This window comes from Dryas octopetala, chromosome 9 (assembly GCF_963921425.1).
Source record: "Dryas octopetala chromosome 9, drDryOcto1.1, whole genome shotgun sequence".
NCBI classification, from domain to species: Eukaryota; Viridiplantae; Streptophyta; class Magnoliopsida; order Rosales; family Rosaceae; genus Dryas; species Dryas octopetala.
The window spans coordinates 10,465,723-10,487,974 of NC_141374.1; the positions used below are offsets into that span (position 1 = coordinate 10,465,723).

Below are 22,252 nucleotides of genomic sequence, written 5' to 3' on the forward strand. Positions count from 1 at the left end.
CCCTTTTCTGTGCTTAAGCGAAAGTTGAATTATAATCCCCCCCATAAGAAAACAAAAATCAGAGGAAAATCAAATTAGAAAGAAGAAAAAAGCAATGAAATTAATTGTCAGACCACAGAAGGAAGCAAGCAGCTTTATCTCTTGTTTCTTTTTATGAGCTCGCTTCCAACCCCCTTTCATGGTAATGATTCTCTACTGCCCCCTAATATATTTGATCTCTCTCTCTCTCTCAACTCATTTCTCAAAAAAAAAATTCTTGAAAACCTCACACACACAGCCACTCTTTCTCTCTCACATCTGTTTCTTGCTTGGCTTTAAATTTTCTTTATCTATCTCTCTTTACCTCTGCTGTATGCGTATGTAAAATCTTTGTTTTTCCTCAGAGGTGGTGCAGAAAGTTTCGTGTCTCAGATCCCAATATACGGCAACCCATGGCATCTTTCTTACACCATTAACGAGATAAAACTGTCAACCCTCTCTCTCTCTCTCTCTCTCTCTCTCACATACATACATACATACAAAGCGTGTTTGTCTCTTTGAGTACTCTTTCTTTCTCAGTGGTCCTGACCAAATTTCCCCACTTTATAATCCTCCTCCACTTGCTCTCCAAAACCCAGTTGCCCAAAATTAGCAACTTGATCATCATCAAATGCAAGAAAGCAGTGGCTTGGGAATGATGGGCGGTGAAGTTTCTGGGTCCGGTGGCGACCACCAGCATCTCCGGCAACTGAAAGCGGAGATAGCCACACACCCTCTCTACGAACAACTTCTATCGGCTCATGTGTCTTGCCTCCGCGTCGCCACGCCCATCGACCAGCTGCCTCTCATCGAAGCTCAGCTCTCGCAGTCGCACCACCTGCTTCGCTCCTACGCCTCGCAACAACATGCCCACAACGTCTCATCCCATGACCGCCAAGACCTCGATAACTTCTTGGTACCAAATCAAATCTTCTCTTGCTTTCCAGCCAGTACTCTTAACACATACTACCATGAATCTAAATTATTGATTAAGTTACTTTTTACTTTTAACTGAATGTGTGCTTCAAATTCATAGAGGAAACATTATATTTTATATGTACGTTTTTCGGTTTGATTCGTTAAATTGTACTTGTTACTTCTTAGCTGTATCTAGCTTTATGGGGTTTGTAATTATTTACAGGCACAATATTTCATAGTCCTGTGCTCTTTCAAAGAACAACTTCAACAACATGTCAGAGTCCATGCCGTTGAAGCTGTCATGGGCTGCCGTGAAATTGAAAGCACCTTGCAGGCTCTCACTGGTATGTCTATGTATATTCTCATTCTTAATTACTACTATTATATATTTTTCTCTTAATTTATGTATAGTATATCATCATCATCAACTGGTATTGGGATATATGAAATTGTTAATTCTGTTATATTTATATATATCTGGGTTGGTACGTTTTGACGTTTAATGCGTTTGGTAGGCATAAAAGATAAGAAAAGTCTACTATTTTGGGGTTCTGGGGAGTTTTGAGTGTCCTTGCATGAAGTGGGTGTAGGGTCTACAAAAATAATCACAAAAGATTAATAATATTAGTTGGGTAGGGGTTGGTGTAGATTAGTTCAGTGAAGAAAGGGAATTGGAGGGTACACCATAAACCAATGACCAACTAATGATAAGGCTGCAGCTAGCAGAATATATTTTGGGTTTCTACCTAGAATACTTTAATTTTGATGATTCATTGTAATCATTATTTTATTTTATTTTCTTTTTAGCTTTGTGAATGGAATGCATGAACTTTGTTTGTTGGCTTGGCTTATCCATATCTTGGGAGTTTGGTCATTTAGGTGGTGGAGGATAATTAAGGGCATGTAACCAATCAATCAATCAATCATATCATTAATTAATAATGATTATATGGAAGGTTGGATTTATGGTGGTCAGATTGGTACTGGCTAGCTGATACAGGTACATGGTTCTTAATTCTTCCCTATATTAATTACCAAAAGAATAAATTAAATAGGAATCAATGAAACTTCAATGAATTAATAAATGCTTTGAAAATATCTCAGTATATATTTTTATTCTCATCAATTGGTTGTCGGGTTTAGGAAGCTGAGCAGGAAAGTAGAATACAAGTTAGATAAATTGCTTGTTTTCTTGGTTAATTGGTTGTTTTATAGCCAGCTTTAAACCTGTTTACACATTGCCTCTAAAGCATTGCCCATAGGGTTCATATATCTTGGAAGTTATATATACAATAGTTTGCATTGGCATATCAATTTCTTTATTCAAATATTGCATTTTTGTTTACAAAACAGAAGGCAATATCTCCCCCTTCTTAATTAGTTAGCATATTGCATTATAATATCAGAAATGGTCTTTCCAAAAATAAATAACCACCATAGAAGTAGTAAAATTTTGTCAATGAGATTTAAACTTCGAATCCATAAATAGCTACTCCAATTAGGTGAAAATTAATGTCAGGATGCTAAATAGTCATTGGTGGCATATCAAATTGACAAGTACTTTTTTTCCATGCTACAATAAAAATACAAAGCTTAGCATGGTCTAAAGACTTGTCCATAACCCTTAGTTACCAAGTGGCAATTAAGCGTATCATATTTTGACTAGTACTTTCTGTTAAATATCATATGTCGTTAGGATATAGTTAGATTGTACAGTGTATAGCGCGCCTTGGGCAATTCTCTCCTAATCCTTGGCCAATTCCACCCATTACAAGGTGGTTTTAAGGGTGAATTAGCAGGCTCATGGGGATTTAACATGGTATCAGAACTCATGGTGTGTATTCCTGAACATTTTGGACCGGTAACCTGTTTGTTGGATTGTGTTGTTGTGTGACTGTGTGCATAGAAGCAAAATAAAATGACAAATTCGTAGTGAAATGAACTATCAAGTTTGCAAGTACATTTATTTCAGAAAAATTTGAATCTTGGTTCTTTAAAAAAGTATAAAGACACGTATTACACAACAAATTAAAAAGAAACAACAGAAATTACAAATTAACAAGTTAATGATTTTTTTCTCTAACAACTTTAAAATATCATAACTTCAGAATATTGATATGAACCTTTGCATGGTGCATGCTATTTTTGCTAGTATTATAAAATAGACGGTTTTGTGATATGGAGCTGTCTATAAGAATCACAGAACCATGATATATTGACTTTAGAAAGAATACATAAAAGTTTGGTAACAGTACTTCTGTTTTTATCGACAGAAAGAACCCAAATAAATAGATCTGAAACGAAAGTAACAGTCTCGAACATTTGATAATATCCTCACTATTTCTTTGATAGTTTATGCTTCTACATTTCATACTAGACTTTCATATTTTTCAATTTAAATTCTCTTGATATCAATGTTTTATCGATATTTTCATATTTCCAAACCTTCAATAGTAATTGTAGATCATTATTAATTTACAGTATATATAACTTGAATGAAAAAAAGAAAATTACGTGAACCCTAAACAGTGATTGTCCTTGCTAGCTCAAATCATGCCATGCATGCAGACTATTGGAATATACATATATATATATATCTATATCTATATCTATATCTATATATATCCTGTACTCCTGATACATTTGGTCACGTACGTACACATTATCTTCTAGCTAAAGACTTTGTTCATCGTCATGCTCTGTTAGTTTATTGAAGATTTTTTTTGTTTACATATTTATCAGAAAATATGTGGTGATTAATTATAGATCTCGCTCTAAGCCCTGGACTGATACCACTTGAGCCCAACTTTTGTTTAGAATTCCTTTATGGGCCAAGCCCATTTCCTTATATTAAATATGATATAACCACAATATCAATCAACACAAAAAATATAAGGAGAGGATTTTATGTCAAATCATGTTAGAACAATATATGCACATGTTATATTACGTACGTTTATTGAGAATTGAGATGTTTATTCTTAATGGAAGCTAAAAGACTGGGATTAATTTTCTCGGTTTCATGTGTTTTTAGGAGTAAGTTTGGGTGAAGGTACAGGTGCAACAATGTCAGATGATGAGGATGACATGCAGATGGATTTCTCTATGGATCAAGCTGGCTCTGATAGCCATGACATGATGGGATTTGGTCCCTTGCTCCCAACTGAATCTGAAAGATCGCTAATGGAAAGAGTCCGCCAAGAATTGAAGATTGAGCTCAAGCAGGTAAATGCATAAAAGATAAATCACTGCAAAATATCTGACATATTATATATGGTATTAGACTGAATCAGGACTGCACGTTCATACATAATTCAACTTAATCAACAGTTGTGATTTATAGTGTGGCAACATAACATTTTCGTACGTAGTGTCTGACAAATAAGGGTCATCGCGCGCAGGGTTTTAAGTCAAGAATTGAAGATGTGAGGGAGGAAATTTTAAGAAAAAGAAGGGCAGGCAAATTACCTGGGGACACAACTACAGTGTTGAAGAATTGGTGGCAGCAACACTCAAAGTGGCCATACCCAACTGTAAGCTACCAAACAACTTCACCATTAAAAAATAAGTTCATTGCAATTGTTCACTCTGAATTACTGCTTCTACAATGCATGATATGATATATATATATATATATTTATGATTTCAGTAAGATTGAAAGTTGCATATGATAATATATACAGGAAGATGACAAGGCAAAGCTTGTGGAGGAGACAGGGTTGCAGCTGAAGCAGATAAACAATTGGTTCATTAATCAAAGGAAGCGAAACTGGCACAGCAACTCTCAGTCAGTGACCTCTTTAAAGTCCAAGCGAAAAAGATAGACAACCAACCCATCAATCTTAATTGTTTGGTGATTTGAGAGACACAGTTAATGAAGAGCTTACTTTTTGTGTCTCTGATATAATATTACTGTTATGTGACTTTGGGGGGAGTAAATAGCTAATCTAGCCAACACAAAGCTTTGAAGGGATGATGATATTAGATGTACTTTTGAAACTCAGTTACAGAAAGCAACAAAATGGCCAACTAATAGCTTACTTGTGAGGTGTTGTAATTAAACTCATGTTTCAATGGGGGTAATGACACTGATCTGTATCTCTTTATGTAATATATTCATTTACTTTTGAGTTGCTTCCATTAATACTTACAAATAGACTGGTGACCTATTTCTGTAAATTGTTGCCACATTACTTTCTGAAATTTACAGTGAAGCAACATTTTTTGGAATATATTCACAACTATGAGAATCTTTAATTTGAATTATTTACAGCATGGAGCCCAACACCATGCATCGAATTTGGGTTGCCATATTAGTTCAATTGAATTAATTAATGGCATTAATTATATGGTATGACCACACCAGCTATTACATAAGGTTGTTAACTAATGTGGTCAGATAAGTGTATACAAATAACATTACTCCGAAGAATAAGTTATATAAAAAGTTAGAAACACGTTAGTTTACTTTCTCGTTAGTCCAATTTAATTTGGTCATCAACAAATGTGTTAGTCAAAGACTTGTCCTATCCTAAAACCCATGCCTACCTCTACTATGCTTCAAAACTAAAACCTTGGCACAACACCTCACATTCTGCTCGAAGGCCATCGCCAATTATGATACTGAAGCTTTATGATGTATCATCTTGTTTGAAGCAACTGAGAAATTAAGCATACCACACTACAACAAGCTCTTATAACTTGCAATAGGGGTATGCAAAGTGTCACCGTCTGATTTTTCATGTAGCGGAATATGACCGTGCGGCGCAAAGATTCCTATCAATGCCATCCTTTCCCTTCTTGTATGCTTCCTTCAAGATTTAGATCTTACCATCTCGAGGTTTGCCAACAAGAACTGCTGGTCCCGAGTCTTGCTCGTACCGACTATACGATTGCTTCCTTGTGCCAAGGTTCTTAGCCAAGACACTCGCCCCATCGATAGGTTCTCATGACGCTGGCATTCCATTCTCTATGTCGGATCTCACTTTGTTCCCACATCTTAACTGTCATGGCAATAAAGGCTAACTCACACCCATAGTCCTATCCTCAAGTTGATTCAAGTTGAACATGCAAGTTAGCTCGCAAGCATGCCACCCGAGTAAGAAAGTCATGTCTGATACCCCACATTATAAGAGCATTTTAAGCTTTTTTTCACAAACTAGGAGGAAACATCACTTTGCATGAGGAGTCATAATGGCTCATAATAAATTCATCCGAACTCCGAATGACAATCTGTCCGTTGCGTTGGACTCGTTTCGACCTCCTGAGTTCACTGGTAATTTTAGATTTTCCAAATTCCAACCGGAAGACCCCTAACTGCCAAATTACCGAATTACCCTTCTACGCGCGCAACCTAACCACTCTTTGCCAAACGAATATCACACTCTTGCCATTTGACATCTCATCTTTCATATTAATGACACAGAAGCCCAACTCTAAATGTGGACTGTGACACAAAGCACTGCAATTAATTTTTAGGGATTGAACATGACATTTAAAATGACAAAATGAGGAGTTCTAGTGCTACAAAAAAAACTTGTGTAAAATTATTTGTGCCATATTGTAGATAGTGTTGAGTGGTGAAATAACCCAGTTAAAACTTAAAAATAACGTGTATCTAATCCAGAAAGCTATATCTATGAGTACTATACAATTGAAACTTAAATTACACAATTAATAATCAATCTATAATATTGAAGCCTAGCCTAATGCCTTAATATAAGTAATTACACAAAATTAGGGCATATAATTGAAGGCATTAAATGCTAATAAAGGGAGTAATGTCATTTTACTCCCCAGACTATTACACTTATATTAGTTTGCTTTCTAGACTTCTAATTTGGAAAAATAAGGATTTTGACTTTTTCAGTTTTTTCAATTGAGGTTATTTCGTCAATTTACACATTTTTCATCCAAAGCTCTGTTTATAGAGGGATTATTAACCCAAATTTAGTGGGAAATGAAAGAGGGAAAAAAGGTAAGATCTAAATGGAAGGGACCCATTTGCTTTAAAAAAGGACCCTATGTGATTGGCACATGGTACGGTGCTATGCAAACATAAATTTAGATGAAAATATGTAAATTGACGAAATAACTTTAAGGGAGACTTAGAGTTTAGTCTATTTTATGAATCTTTCTTAGACTAAGATCGGTAGTAATTTAGGGTTTTTAATTAAGTCCTTTTATTTTTCTTATTTGACGGCTTTATGTTAGGTTTTAACTCCAATGTTTTGGGCTCCGCCCACAATTTCGAAATTAAAACCTAACATGCAGCCTCTATAAAACCTACTTTACACCTTAGGAGGGGAAATACCCTTCAAAATCAAGGAATGACTTTATTATGAACTAAAATGATTTTTTTATAAATTATTATGTTTTAAAAAGATTTTCTTATAAATTTTAAAACACTCCCAGTCTCTATCTAAAAACTGTTTTTCTATAGAATTTAAGTCTAATTATCTCTAACATTAATTGGCAAAAATAAAAAAGTCAAAGTCGTTAATTTTTTAAATTAAAAATATAAAAAGTAAACTGATATATGTATAATAGTATGAACAAAATGACATTAATCTCGCAAATAAATGAAGATGGGCGATTATGGGCCCAGATTAGGCCCAATAATAAAGTTAATGACTTGGGTACATAGAGCAGATAATTACTGATTCATTTCCATGTAAAACTGTTACACACGCGCCAAAAGAGTCAACGCCCTCTCCCTCTAATTCTTTGCCTTCCAAGTTGCTTGGGCTGAGCCGCCTACGTTAGTTGAAGCGTTGATTTTGCATCGACGAAGAAGAAAGCCAGAGAAAAGAGGGAACAAACCAAACTTTCCAGGCAACCCAAAATATAACCAAATCAATTCAATCCGAGTATCCGACCAAATATCTCTCTCTCACTCATTGATTTTCAATTCCATTTCACGCTGTATCAACGTTTTTTATTTTGGAAATTCGCGTTGAATATTCATTGGGTCCACTTATTTTGCATTTAATAATGGAAAATGCTGCTGCTTCCAGTTCTTCTTCTTCTATTTTCTTTTGTCAATTCAACTACTGCTACTACTCTATTATTCTTTTTCTTCGGCATTTTTTTTTTTAGTTTCAAGCCTACCTTCGTTTACCCATTCAAAGCAAACCCATCATATTCTATTGCCTATGCTTAAACCCCACCTTTTGATTTTTCCCCTCCTGCTCCTTCTGGTACTCCTAAGTTTCAAAGAACAGTGTACCCATTTGGCTAGTATTTTTTTTACCCATTCAATCCATACCCACCTTCAATAAAGCTAACCCAGATTCATTTTAGTGCCAAGTCTTTCTTTTGTGTGGAGCAACAATAAATTTCGGGGTTTATGTGAATTGGGTATCTGCCATTATTGTGATTTTGAAACCTGTTGTTGGCTCTTGGGTAACCATATAGTTTGGTGGAGTTGTTTGATATCAGTTCTATAGTTTGATCACCAATGAAGAAGAAAGCAAGAACAGCATTGAGATGCAGAGAAACCAAGAGAAAATGAATTTTGATTAATGAGAAAGAATACAGAAAATGAACTGAACACGCAGCTCTTATACAACCAGAATCAGTTTTGCTAACTAACTAGACAAACCAGACTCTAACAAAGTATACACGTGTCATAAAAATATTGATTCATCATTTTACTGATTTATCAACAAAGAGCCAATAATATGCTGACAGCTAGACACTCAACATAGTTTACTTCTTAATTACACAGTTTGAAACAGAAGGCCATTTCATTAGATTCAAAGTTTTGAAGAGGTGAGAAGCATTCTTATATGGCTTATCCTGCTTTTACTGAAACGTTGTCATTTGGAGGCTCAGGCCATCCGCAGGGTCAACAAGTTGTTCCATTTCAGACAGCTGGATCTCTGAAGATTTTTCTTTTACATGGGAACTTAGTTATATTGGTCAAGGAGGCCAAAAATCTTCCTAACATGGATAGGTTTCATAGGGCTCTAGGGGACATGTTTTCAAGAAGGCCTGGGAAATCCAGCAGCAAAACTGAAGGGCACATTTCTCATCAAATAACCAGTGATCCATATGTGACCATATCAGTATCAGGTGCTGTAGTTGGCAGGACTTTTGTGATTAGTAATAGTGAGAACCCTGTTTGGGAGCAACATTTTGATGTTCCTGTTGCACATAATGCTTCAGAAGTGTATTTTGTTGTGAAAGATAGTGATGTTGTGGGGTCCCAGCTCATAGGTGTTGTAGCAATCCCAGTTGAACGATTATACTCTGACATGAAAGTTGAGGGAACCTTTCCAATCCTCGATTCCAGTGGGAAAATCTGTAAGCCTGGAGCTGTTTTGACTTTATCTATTCAGTATATCCCTATTGAAAAATTGACCTTTTATAATAATGGAGTAGGCTCAGATCTCCATCACCAAGGGGTACCTGGTACTTACTTCCCTCTTAGGAGAGGTGGTAAAGTTACTCTGTATCAAGATGCCCATGTTCCTGATGGTTGCCTTCCCAATTTCGAGCTTGACGATGGTATCCAGTATGCGCATGCGAATTGTTGGCAAGACATGTTTGATGCAATAAGTCAGGCCCGTCGTTTGATATACATTGCGGGTTGGTCAGTGTACCACAAAGTTCGGTTGATTCGGGACAATAAAGATGCAAAAGATTCCATGTTAGGGGATCTTCTTAAGACCAAGTCACAGGAAGGTGTGAGAGTGCTGCTTCTTGTTTGGGATGATCCAACTTCAAGGAATATTATGGGAATTAAAACGGTAAGGCTTATGGAGATTAGAAATATATTAGTATGCTGCTATTCTGCACTGTTGCATAGGTTTGGTTCAAATATCAACCTTTTTTACTTTTCTCTTATATACTTATGCTTCTTGAGCCTTATTTTTTTATTGTGCAAGTATCATTGGTTAAATGTTTAAGCTCTTAAAAATGCCTTTGCAAAATCTGATATATTCCTGTCTTAGGGGCCAAGTATATTGATTGCTACTTACAGCTGTGGGAAAGCTCTCCTTTATTTAGCTGCAAATGAGCAGAGAAATAATGCAACCTTTTCTCCTCTATGGTGCTGAAATTGACTTGACATTTTATTGAGTGTTATGCTTGGTTCTATATTTATTTTTTGGCCACTATGCTTGGTTCTACTTAATTTCGCTTCAAGGCGTAAAGTTGACCAAACATCATAAAATGCATGTTCAATTTAAAAATAGATAAAAATTTGCTTTTATAATCTTAGATAAACAAGTGTTATCTTTCACCTCATTTTAATAGTTTGAGTTCAGAATTCTCTGTTATAAGAAGAAGTAAATACTATGGTGTTCAATTGATTTTTGAGTAACGTTATACCTTAAAGTAGGTTCCATTCTTTATGAAGCATTGAGGTAATTGTCAAAAAGGTTAAAATTTTAAGTAACTCAAAGCCTCAAAGTGAGGTGTACGTACACATTGCTTGTACAGGACACACAGGCTATGTGCTTCATTTGGCTGACTCTTAGTATAACTTGAATGAATACTTGAGAAGAAACTTTTTTGTTCATAATTATCCATTTCAGTATCTATTTGTTCATAGGACATGTCTAATTCATTTTTCAGTTCAATATTTCTAACCTGCCCAAATCTTTCATTCAATATTTATCCACTCACACCAGATGTTCATTGATTATAGGAGGGGTTAATGCATACCTCTGACGAGGATACTCGGCGTTTCTTCAAGCATTCTTCAGTCCAAGTGCTACTTTGCCCTCGATCTGCTGGAAAGGGTAGCTGGGTTAAAAAGCAGGTTGGATAGACATAATCACCACATTTATGCTGCAAATTGAGAAAGGAGCATTGTCCTTATGTGGTTCTGAAAATTTATTTTACTTATAAATGAACTTGGTATTGGAATAAAAGAAGAGAATGAAATGAAATATAGAAAGTCTGGATGTTGTTAGGATATATGGATTAAAAAAAATTTCTTAGGATACGTAAATCAAATAAAATTGTCCCACTCCAACTGATGTGAAATCCAACATTAGGAATTTTAAGTGGGACCAAATGAGAATAGGAAAATCTACATGGTCTTGATTCAAATGAAAATTACTCCTTGCAATCTTTTGGAGGACTAGGAATCAGTGTTTCCTTTTTTAGATATGTTGACATGTTGAAAGGATATTATGAATCAAGAATTGACATTTCGTATGGCCGACTAACTTTAATGTATGTCAAATGGTCTGTCCGTGAATGACCATGTATGCCACTATGTTATTTGTTTTCTAGCCAACCTCTGCAAAGAATTTTTATTATTCACAAGTCCAAGATTTCTGAGTACCTCGCTAAAACTACTGGAACTTATTTTTGACTTATATTTTCGCATGCTGTTCAGATACTTATCAGAAGAAACTCATCAGGTGTAGAATTGCCTGTCACTTTTTTCTTTTTATGTATTTACATGTATAATTTGCTGCATTAGTGCTTTCTTTGAATCTCTAGATTTTGTCTTTGTTTAAAGGAAGCTGGAACAATCTATACCCATCATCAGAAAACAGTGCTTGTGGATGCTGATGCGGGTCATTCTAAAAGAAAGATCATTGCATTTGTCGGAGGTCTGGATTTATGCATGGGACGCTATGATACTCCAGATCATCCTATCTATAGGACTTTACAAACAGTGTACAAGGATGACTGTCGTAACCCTACTTTCTCGGTAACCATTTTATTAATTTTCTACTTTGCTGTTGGTTGTAATTTTTCTGTTCTTGATCTGGAAGTGTATTCTGCTTGTTTAGGAAATCTAATTTGAAAAGGCTCATGTATAGTTCTATCACTAAATTACTAAAATAAATAGCGAACAAAAAGATGTTATTACTGGCAAACCTCACAGCCACCTAAGCAGTTTCCATGTTTAATGCCAAATATAACATTTAATACATTGTATGAGCTGCTCGGTGATTACTACTTCCATCACTAGATGATAAATACAAAATGGGATATTTATAGGTTATAAGCCCTTTTATGGGCAGCTCGTACTTTTGTGATCCCATATGAAGCATCTAATTCATGTTTGTTATTGGTTTACTCACTAGCTGAGTAGCAGAGTTCTCATGAAAATATGGGGGTCACCTTGATGAATTGATACCAAAAATAATAAGTATAATGGTGTATTTTTTTTTTCTTTGTTCACCCTTTAACCTGTTTGGTTTGTGACAGAAACAGGAGCGCACTTTTGGTTGTCCAAGGCAACCATGGCATGATTTGCACAGTAAAGTTGATGGTCCAGCAGCATATGACATCCTCACCAATTTTGAGGAGCGTTGGTTGAAGGCTTCAAAACCGCGGGGGCTTCAGAAACTGAAAACTTTGCATGATGATGCATTACTCAAGATTGAGAGAATTCCTGAAATTATTGGGATATCAGAGATTCCTTGCTTGAGTGAGGATGATCTAGAAGCTTGGAATGTTCAGGTACATTTGATGTCAATCAGCTATCGGCTGCATTTATTTTTGTAATGAGTTTTATATACATGGTAAATTTTTAACCATTTCCCCAACATTGAAGGTTTTCCGTTCAATTGACTCCAATTCTGTGAAAGGATTTCCTGAGAACCCAAAAGATGCTACAAGCATGGTGAGAGAAACTTTGGCTTTTAACTTCTTTGCACTATAATAAGGTATCTCACATGATTTATTGGATTTTACTGATGGTTCACCATAATTCTTTATGCTGTAACAGAACCTGGTTTGTGGGAAGAATGTGCTTATAGACATGAGTATACATGCAGCATATGTTAAGGCAATCCGTGCGGCTCAACATTTCATTTACATAGAGAATCAGTACTTTCTTGGGTCGTCATATAATTGGAATTCACACAATGATTTAGGTGAGAACTCTAACCTTTGAAGCTGGCAACTAAGAAATGAAATATAGATGGTTCATTTTTTTGATAGGAGAAGTATAGATGGTTCAATAAACATGTCCATGTTCTTAGATTAATGGGCACTTTAATTTAATGTGCATTACTCACCTTTATTTCAAGGCAAATTAATTCATATACTTGTAATTTGATGAATCTGTGCCTCACAGGACCTTTTGGCATCCAAAAGCTTAAATTATATATGGGGCTAGTTGTAATTTTCCCAAACAAAAGATGTCTTAGGTTCTCTTTAATATTGAACAAGAAATAAATAACACAATCTTTGATGATAAAGCAGATGGGATACAAATGGAATTTGTTAAATCCTAAATTTATATTCTTTCCAATTGATTTATCGTCATATAGATTTCAGCGATAAGGCCTTTATCTGCAGGTGCAAACAATTTAATACCAATGGAAATTGCTCTCAAAATCGTTAATAAAATCAAAGCAAATGAGAGGTTTTCCGTATATATTGTCATCCCCATGTGGCCAGAAGGTGTTCCTACAAGCATGCCTACTCAACGAATTCTCTTTTGGCAGGTAATCTAGTTTCCATTAAAAAATGTACTTATAGGTCGTAGGCAATTGTTGTTGGCTTAAGACTCATTAGAGGTCATGTCATACAAAGGTTTTTGGCTGTTATAATTCTCCTTGAGTACAAACATCATTTTGGAAGATGCTATACTGATGAACCTCTTGTTTTGGATCTAAGTTTTATTTCAACTTATCTAAAAGCATTTAATTTGATTTCAAGGCAATTTATATTGATTATTATTGATATGAAACTGCCATTTAACACAATAATAAATTTGAGTTTGTTGCTGCAAATTTTTCACCTGGTGTTAATTTTTTCTTAATAACTGCAGCATAAGACAATGCAAATGATGTATGAAATGATTTACAAGGCTTTAAAGGAGGTCGGGCTTGACAATAAGTATGCTCCACAAGACTATTTGAATTTCTTTTGCCTCGGGAATCGTGAGACACCAAGTGGTGAAGACATTTCTGCAGCAAAAAGTTCAACTGAAGCAAACAAAAAAGAAGCAAACACTCCTCAAGTGACTCCCCTTATATTTCTCTTAAGTAGTTTTTTAGCTTTGTCTTTCCCAGAAGCTATGTTTTTTCCAATGTACTTAAATTGTTTCTGCTAATTTTTGGCAACTCAGGCACTCACTTGGAAGAACCAACGCTTTATGATTTATGTCCATTCTAAAGGAATGATAGTGGACGATGAATATGTTATATTGGGATCTGCAAATATCAACCAGAGATCCATGGAAGGTACCCGAGATACTGAAATAGCAATGGGGGCATATCAGCCTCATCGTACGTGGGCAAGAAAACTCTCAAGTCCACATGGAAAGGTAAGCCTTACAAGTCAAAACTTTTTGTAGTTATATTGCTAGAGGTTGCCTGGGCATTTAGCTGCAAGAATGCTTTCTCTTTTACCAATGCTTGAAAAGTCTCTGATGAACAACTTGTTTCTTTAACTAAAATATATTTGGTGCTTAGTTTTTTTGGTCTGTTTCAAGGTATCAATCGATATTCCCCCAGAAAAGTAAAAGTCTAATGCATCCATAAACTTTGATGTAATGTTGTAATGCATTTAGTAGTACCATCCTCAAAATTAGAACTTTGGGTATCATTATTGAATTTTGAATTCTCATCAATTATGTAAATGCAATTTCAATTCTATTATAATTCGCAGGAGGTCATCATTCATATATAAGGAAATGATAGGGTACAAGACAAAAAATATGTAATAACTTGCTATGTGTGTGTGTGTGTGTGTGTGTGATACTGTGAATGCAGATATATGGATATAGAATGTCACTGTGGGCAGAGCATATTGGATGTTTTGAAGAATGTTTCAAGGAACCACAGAGTCTTGAATGTGTGCAACGGGTGATGTCTTTGAGTGAGCAGAACTGGAGGCAATATGAGGCTGATGAGATTACAGAAATGAAGGGTCACCTCCTAAAATACCCAGTTGAAGTTGATCAAACAGGCAAGGTGAACTCTCTTCCTGGCTGTGAAACATTTCCAGATGTCGGTGGCAACATTCTAGGGACATTTACAGCCATCCAAGAAAATCTCACCATCTGATTCAATTGACAACGCCCATGTCACAATGGCTTTCAGTACAGTTTCAGGTCCAAGTGAAAAGTATGCTTCTGCCTCAATGCTTGGTCATACAAATATATAACGTCTTGATCCAATTATAGACCAACTTGTTCATTTTTTCTTACACACCAAAAGGCAGGATTTGAGCTTATTGTCCGTCACACATCCAGTATATAGAACATGGTTGCTTTATAGATTGTTGAAATAAATTTTGTGCTCTGTGAATATGTGAGCTGCTTAAATATTTTTCATTTTTTGAATGCTCCATTAAGGCAGTTACTCCCTTCATTTTCCATTTCTCCATCACTAGCACCAACTACTAAAATTACTTTTAGCAAGTGTTGGACCAAGGAAGATTTTTGTATCAGGTCGTTCTCTTACAACATGCATGTAAGTCCCACCATATAATTATCGGTCATACAAGCGTGGGATTGATGACTTAACTATAGAGGAATTTGAGGTTTTCATTTAAAGATAGTGATTGAGAAACAAAAGTTAAAGAGCAGTATGAGGGTCTTTTTTAAAAAAAAAAAAAAAAAAAAAAAAAGTATATTATTTAAACATTAAATTGTGGCCACCAGAAAAGGGGGTCCTACAAACTTCCCTTTCGCTGTCACGCGATTCACACTTGAAGCCTCAAACCACCCATTCTCTTGGACATTAGATTCGTATCCAAGTAAACCATCATAAACGGTATTATTTATAGTGTTGTGCAGGTGCATCAAGAATCAACCTGCACTGACCTTTTTTTTTTTTTTTTTTTTTTTGTGAGCTGACTGCTGCACTAGTAGAGGAGAAACAATCCCATGGAGTAATTATCAATCAATCACAAATAAATAGAAACAGTATCTGCCAAGTACTTCATTCAATTTGACTAAGAATAAAATTTTATGTCAATTGTTTCTACATGAACTGGACGAGTTGTGATTTGGTTTTCTATTAAATATATAAACTTATCTTAAAAACTTTGAATTTAGTATTTGAATTCTACCCAGATGACAAAACGGGATACATTTTAATTTATTATAAATCAATGCATTGAAATGGTTTGGATCTGGAGAAATTTTTCTTGGATCTGGGACTGATGCACTATTTGAGGGATAAGAATAAAAAAAAAAAAGTGAAAGTATAGCCAAACACAAAATTTAAAAAAAAAAAGTGAAAGAAAGCAAAGAAAAAGGGAAAATAGACTAATTAATTAGAATATGTAGAGATCAAGCCTGTCTACAAACTTGCACGCAATCTCCCAGTTCCAAGAGGCATGATGTTTTAATGTGAAAATGTATGTCCACCCTCCACTATAGGGAAGTATTATAAAGTGTTGTTTGGGTCAAAATTTAATTTATCAAATTTTGTTTGGCAAATATTGGGATAATATCATTACTGCTCATATAAGGACTTGAATTGAGAAATAATTTAAGAGTTATGTTAAATCCAACTATTAAGTGTATTATAAGACAAAATAGATAGTTGGGAATTGGGATGGTTGAAATACAAAATTAAAATAAATGGAGAAAATAAAAAACAATTTGTAAAAAAAGATGGGGTGAGGTCCATGGTAGGGGGGTGTGAGGTCTCCAACATGGTAAAATAAAAGAGTGGCAATAGATGAGTGTCCGAAACAGCGCAGTAGTCGGGCACTGAGGCCATGTATTGATGTGAGTTGGAATGTATTTATAGCAATTCCATCCCTCACTTGATTTCTCACATTTCCAATCACACATTCACACCAAACCAACCCAGAATTAGATCCAAATCTCGATGGGCGCCGGAGCCGACAACAAGCTCAAGTTCCTGATCTACGGCAAGACCGGCTGGATAGGCGGCCTTCTGGGCAAGCTTTGCCAGGCCCAAGTCATCGACTTCGAGTACGGCTCGGGTCGCCTCGAGAACCGCAGCTCGCTCCAGGCTGACCTCGCCGCCGTCAACCCCACCCACGTCTTCAACGCCGCCGGCGTCACCGGCCGCCCCAACGTCGACTGGTGCGAGTCCCACAAGGTCGAGACCATCCGGGCCAACGTCGTCGGCACCCTCACGCTCGCTGACGTCTGCAGGGACCGCGGTTTGGTCCTCATCAACTTCGCCACCGGCTGCATTTTCGAGTACGACTCGGCTCACCCGCTCGGCTCGGGTGTGGGCTTCAAGGAGGAGGACACGCCCAACTTTATCGGATCTTTCTATTCCAAGACCAAGGCCATGGTGAGTCTCTCAGCATTAGAGCTTACATTTTCAAAATTTTATTAATTGGGAAAGATCTCATCTGGGTATAAGTGATTTGTTGGATCTACAAATGTTGTTATTGGATCTGTAGCTGAGTGAAATTTTGGCTTAGAAATGCTTTTTTCGCTTAAAAATGCCATATGTTCTGTTGGTTTTAAGTCAAAGTTGATAGCTTTAGAGTGCGTTCAAGTTTCAATGGCCAAAAAAAAAATGAGTGCGTTCAAGTTTCTGGGTATGAATAGTAAACTTTGCAGTAGACATAGCACTACTCTGTTAATTTGTATAATGTGAAGATGGGGATGTTGATTTCATTACCCATGTGTAATATGATGTTGATCTTGCAAGAATGCATGAAAGATGTCAGTTGCTAATGTTGGGTACTTGAAAGGTGGAAGATCTGCTCAAGAACTATGAGAATGTTTGCACCTTGCGTGTTAGAATGCCCATCTCGTCGGATTTATCCAACCCGCGTAACTTCATCACCAAGATTGCTCGATATGACAAAGTGGTTGACATTCCAAACTCCATGACGATCTTGGATGAGCTCCTCCCCATTTCCATTGAGATGGCAAAGAGAAATCTCACCGGAATATGGAACTTCACAAACCCTGGAGTGGTCAGCCACAATGAGATCTTGGAGATGTACAAGGAATACATTGACTCCAACTTCACTTGGAAGAACTTTACTCTTGAGGAGCAGGCAAAGGTGATTGTTGCTCCCAGGAGCAACAACGAGCTAGATGCCTCGAAATTGAACAAGGAATTCCCTGAACTCTTGTCCATCAAGGAGTCTCTCATCAAGTATGTGTTCAAGCCAAATCAGAAGACTGCCACAGCTTAAAACTTATTAGGTTTAAATTTTTGGTTTCCATGTTATTAATTGAATTCAGTTCATGTGGGTTAATGTGATCTCTCCACTATACAGCTCCTTCTCCTAGGTGGCATGCACGTCGGCCTTGTTTGTATTTGAATGTTGTATTTGAAATAACTTGTATCAGTTAATAAACTAGATGCAAGTGATTTATCCAAGTTGAATTTTTGTAAGTTATTGGTGATGTACGAATGGCATGTAGTGCTTTAAATTTTATATGCAATATTTTGGCCCTTGGATTCTGTTAATTGGTGTGAATGTATGATCCAATTCATTTTTCAAGGAATAAAAGTTATCGACTGCAGAACCCTTTTTTTTTCTTATTTCTTTTTTCGTTTTAATTTGCGATATAATGACTAGTGTCCTTGCTTGTTCCTCCAATGTCATGAAAGAGAAGTGATAGAGTAGAGAACCCACAAAATTCTTTTGTGTGTTATTTCAACTTGCAGAGGCAATGTAGAATTACAAGCCCTGTCTTAAGTTCAGATATAGGTTACAAAGAGAACTCATTTAGAGACGGTACAGAGTGAGTGAATTGCCATTCAAATGCACTTGACCGAGTTATTGCAATTATATTTCAACCAACTAGATTCTTGAATGGAGTTAGGAATTAGTTGTGTCTGAGGATCCCATTTCTGTGATACAAGGAAGAACCTTTGAAGCTTGGTTTTTTCTCAGGTATGGTGAAGGAGGGATAAGCAGCACCAGGGAGGATTGTGTAGATAACAAATGGACTTCTCACCTTATATACCCCATCGGTCAATAGGATTGAACCAGACATGATTGGCTGCTGTGAAATTGGCGGACCACTTATCTTCACGGTGAAGGATTTCTTCTCACCAACCGCAGAGAAAGACAGGGCAGATGGTGTTATAGAAACGCTGGAGTAGGGTGTGTACGCACGAATAGAATAGGTTGAGTTCGGCGAGCCTACATTGGTGACTGTTCTGGTAAACACAGCATTGATATGCTGGCCATCTTCCACTGCAAGGGAGAATGAAGGATAATTGAGATCCCAAGCTCTTCCTTGCCCAGTGCTGCCACAGCTGCTGCTGTTGTCACCAGTGATAAGCTTTAACGTTTTGGTATCGTAACCCTGTTTGCAGAGGAATTTTATGTAGTCTGCTTCAGATGCATCAAAGACAAGCCCAGGGTCCACTGCTTGCAGAGGGTTGATGTGTCCAGACCCATAAGCAAATTCGAGGTCTTGGTGCTTCTTTGGGTCCATGACATGAGCTATTCATGTGGGAAAATGGTAATTAATAGAGGGATGAGATGAATTATCAGTTACTATCATTCATCTGGATTGAATTTGCATACCTGTGGTCATGAGGGCAGATTTGATTGCAGCAGCAGACCAGTTTGGATGGGCAGCCTTGACATAGGCAGCAGCACCACTAACATGAGGGCAGGACATGGATGTCCCGGAGATAATGTTATATTCGACACTCCTGGCGTCGTCAAAGTCAATGGAAGGTGCTCCCACAGGAGACCAAGCAGCAAGTATATCAACACCAGGGGCAGTAAGATCGGGCTGTACATTAGTTATCCACAATGTCATTGTCAGCATATATCAAGTGTTGAACAACATATTAAAAGGAAAATGATGTTGAGGTTCATGACATTCAGATTTTTGTCACCTTGAGAATATCTGGGGTTATGGGGTTTGGTCCTCTAGAAGAAAATGATGCAATGTATGGTGCCATGATGTCCCTCTCCGTCTCACCAACCAGAATTGTTGCAATTGGATTCCTGAAACAGGTTAGTTTTCATTCATTAAAATGATGCAGAAAAAAGACTTATGCTATCTGTGACTATGTCTATTGAGAATTATATAAGAGATATACTTACTCTGTCGATCTGATGTAGTTCAAAATTCTCTGCCCATCTTCGACGGTGACCACTGTTGCTGATAATGGGAAATTGTATGCCATATCAGTGAAGGTGGAATCAGCCATGATTGTGCCAACACCATCAGCTGCTAGAACGCCAGAACCATCCAGCAAGGTTTCACAGAAAACTATCTTTCCCGTGACTTTGTATGAATTCAATGTATTTGTTAGACAATAGCGTGCAAACTCCGAGTTAACACCTGCAGAGACGTTTGCAGCATCTCCTCCCCAAATTAAGGGATATGACTTCCCATTAAAGTCAAAACTATTAATGGAAAATCCCTTCAATTCATTACAAATTCAAACAAAAGTTATTTGGTATTAGTAAGATTACTTGTAATGAATCATACAGCTGGACATACAGTAATGTAATGTAGTTTCAAACTCACAGAGTAAACTTCTCCATTTCCAAGAACTGCTTTTGCAACAAATCTTCTGTCAATGGTGCTGGCAGCAACGGTCAGAATCCAAGGTGCATAGTTAGCAACTGTTGCTGGAAAAGGTCCAGAGTTTCCAGCAGAACTTGAGGTCAATATACCATATTTTATGGCATGGAAAGACCCAATAGCAATGGGGTCTTCTATGTATTCGAATGGATAGCCAGAGCCAAGTGATATGGATATAATATCAACTCCATCTGCTATTGCATCATCAAATGCTGCAAGGATATCTGCAGAGGAACATCCACTATACCAGCAAACTTTGTACACAGCAATCCTAGCATTGGGGACTCCACCTCTTGCAGTTCCAGAAGCTAGCCCAAAGTAACTTGCTGGCACCTCCCGGCCTGCAGCAGTCGAAGCAGTGTGTGTTCCATGTCCCTCGGAGTCTCTTGGGGAGTGGAAGTCACTGCTGTCATAGAAGCCTTCACTGTTGTAGTAGCGGGCTCCAATGAGTTTGCTGTGATGTCAATGTTCCATTAGTGTAAGGTGACCCAAAAATGCACACAACAGTGCATTATGTTTATAGTTTTGTAGTTTCTTACTTTGCAATAGAAAGTTATAGCAGTTCCATGCACTAAAATAAATAAAAAATAAATCTTCTGGGGAGAAAGAGAGCTCACTTGTTGCAGGTGAAGTTGGCACCTTGGCATTTACCCTTCCATTTGGCAGGTGGAGAGCCAAAGCCATCATCATTGAAGCTATCAGATTCTGGCCAGACTCCTATGAAGCCAAAGACATTTAGAAGCTTTTGAAATTTTCCAAAAGGAGATAATAGTGAGTTTCTTTCTATTTTTTGGTTTTTTTAGTGTTACCTGAGTCTAGAAGCCCAATAACAACTTCTCCTTCCACAGATCCTCCAAGTTTGCCTTTGCTGAAACCCATGAAGTCCCATGACCTTGTTGTGTGAAGCTTTAGCTTGTGGTTTGGAAACACTGAAACTATACCTTCCATTTCTGCAACCCATATTTTCTTACTTTTAGCTTTGAAGTGTATTTAGAATAAGTAAATACATGTTTGAGAACTTTCAGCTTTGCAACACATTTGTATTCCTTTGGTAGCCACTTGGTTTGTCAATCTCACCTGACAACTTTGCAACTTCTTCATCTGATAGTTTTGCTGCAAATCCATTAAAGCTCTTCCCATAACTATAGATCAGTGACTCTTTGGCTGATGAAGTGCTGCAATTGGGGAATAAAAAATGCTTGTGATATTTCAGAATGTATGACAAGTGCCTCTAGCTATGATACAGAGCATTTTTCTTTTTATAGCCATTGTCCACACCTTTAACGACAAATTCTTACATACAACAGGTGCATATAATACCACTCTCACAATAATTGTTTCATGTAACCAATATATGAGGAGATGTTGTGAGAGGGGTCTTGTATACACTTGTCATATACTATAATTTTTCTCATTCCACAGTGTGCCAATGGTCATAAAAACGTTCAATAATACTAGCTATTCTACTAGTCTTAAATTGCAACATTAACCTTCCAAGTACACTTTCTAGCATTGAATGGTGTGTGGATTGAACAGAAAATCCTCCCTGAGGCCTCTCTCCCATGTATACAATATGAACCTATACACAAATGGAATAATTTCATCAGTAAATTGATTAATAACTTAATACACAGTTCCACTTTGCACATAAAAAAAGACTTTGTTATACCTTCCTCTCTTGGCCATGGCAAGCTAGCACAAATGCTGCAAGCACTAATGCATGTGGAAGAAAATGCAGGCTTGCCTTGGCCATTGGTACCAACTCAGTTTAAGTGTACAAGTTGATATGTTTGATATAATTAGAGCCAATTGGGAATTTATATAAGCACAAAATTGGAAGATTGGTATGTCCACATGTGGCCCGTCCTTGTACAGACT

General features: G+C 36.9%; 4 protein-coding genes across 6 annotated transcripts; 3 read left to right on the forward strand and 1 right to left on the reverse strand.

Annotated features, from left to right (window-relative positions):
• Positions 1-32: 32 nt before the first annotated feature.
• KNAT7 (homeobox knotted-like protein) lies at positions 33-5,074 on the forward strand. 2 transcript variants are annotated; one of them, XM_086255892.1, is made up of 6 exons: positions 33-181; positions 384-934; positions 1,160-1,280; positions 3,971-4,161; positions 4,338-4,469; positions 4,620-5,074. In XM_086255892.1, exons 2-6 carry the CDS (start codon positions 650-652, stop codon positions 4,758-4,760), a joined length of 870 nt encoding a protein of 289 aa, XP_086112018.1. In that variant the 5' UTR covers positions 33-181; positions 384-649; the 3' UTR covers positions 4,761-5,074. The 2 variants fall into 2 exon arrangements, with proteins under 2 accessions (XP_086112018.1, XP_086112019.1); XM_086255893.1 differs by lacking the exon at positions 33-181 and having other exon boundaries at positions 198-934.
• Positions 5,075-7,683: 2,609 nt separating this feature from the next.
• On the forward strand, positions 7,684-15,210 carry LOC147273936 (phospholipase D beta 1-like). Of its 2 annotated transcripts, none has more exons than XM_086256132.1 (11): positions 7,684-8,380; positions 8,642-9,689; positions 10,592-10,705; positions 11,417-11,611; positions 12,121-12,369; positions 12,464-12,532; positions 12,638-12,785; positions 13,213-13,361; positions 13,688-13,879; positions 13,988-14,185; positions 14,634-15,210. In XM_086256132.1, exons 2-11 carry the CDS (start codon positions 8,727-8,729, stop codon positions 14,925-14,927), a joined length of 2,571 nt encoding a protein of 856 aa, XP_086112258.1. In that variant the 5' UTR covers positions 7,684-8,380; positions 8,642-8,726; the 3' UTR covers positions 14,928-15,210. The 2 variants fall into 2 exon arrangements, with proteins under 2 accessions (XP_086112258.1, XP_086112257.1); XM_086256131.1 differs by having other exon boundaries at positions 7,685-8,380; positions 12,115-12,369.
• A 1,370-nt stretch (positions 15,211-16,580) lies between these two features.
• On the forward strand, positions 16,581-18,284 carry NRS/ER (nucleotide-rhamnose synthase/epimerase-reductase). The gene is made up of 2 exons (XM_086228577.1): positions 16,581-17,144; positions 17,554-18,284. The coding sequence occupies exons 1-2, from the start codon at positions 16,707-16,709 to the stop codon at positions 18,004-18,006; spliced, it is 891 nt and encodes a 296-aa protein (XP_086084703.1). The 5' UTR covers positions 16,581-16,706; the 3' UTR covers positions 18,007-18,284.
• A 299-nt stretch (positions 18,285-18,583) lies between these two features.
• Positions 18,584-22,167, reverse strand: LOC147273938 (subtilisin-like protease SBT4.3). The gene is made up of 10 exons (XM_086256185.1): positions 22,044-22,167; positions 21,865-21,953; positions 21,452-21,549; positions 21,184-21,324; positions 20,992-21,091; positions 20,318-20,828; positions 19,888-20,210; positions 19,677-19,788; positions 19,357-19,570; positions 18,584-19,272 (listed from the first exon to the last, which is right to left on the reverse strand). The coding sequence occupies exons 1-10, from the start codon at positions 22,125-22,127 to the stop codon at positions 18,647-18,649; spliced, it is 2,298 nt and encodes a 765-aa protein (XP_086112311.1). The 5' UTR covers positions 22,128-22,167; the 3' UTR covers positions 18,584-18,646.
• Positions 22,168-22,252: the final 85 nt, after the last annotated feature.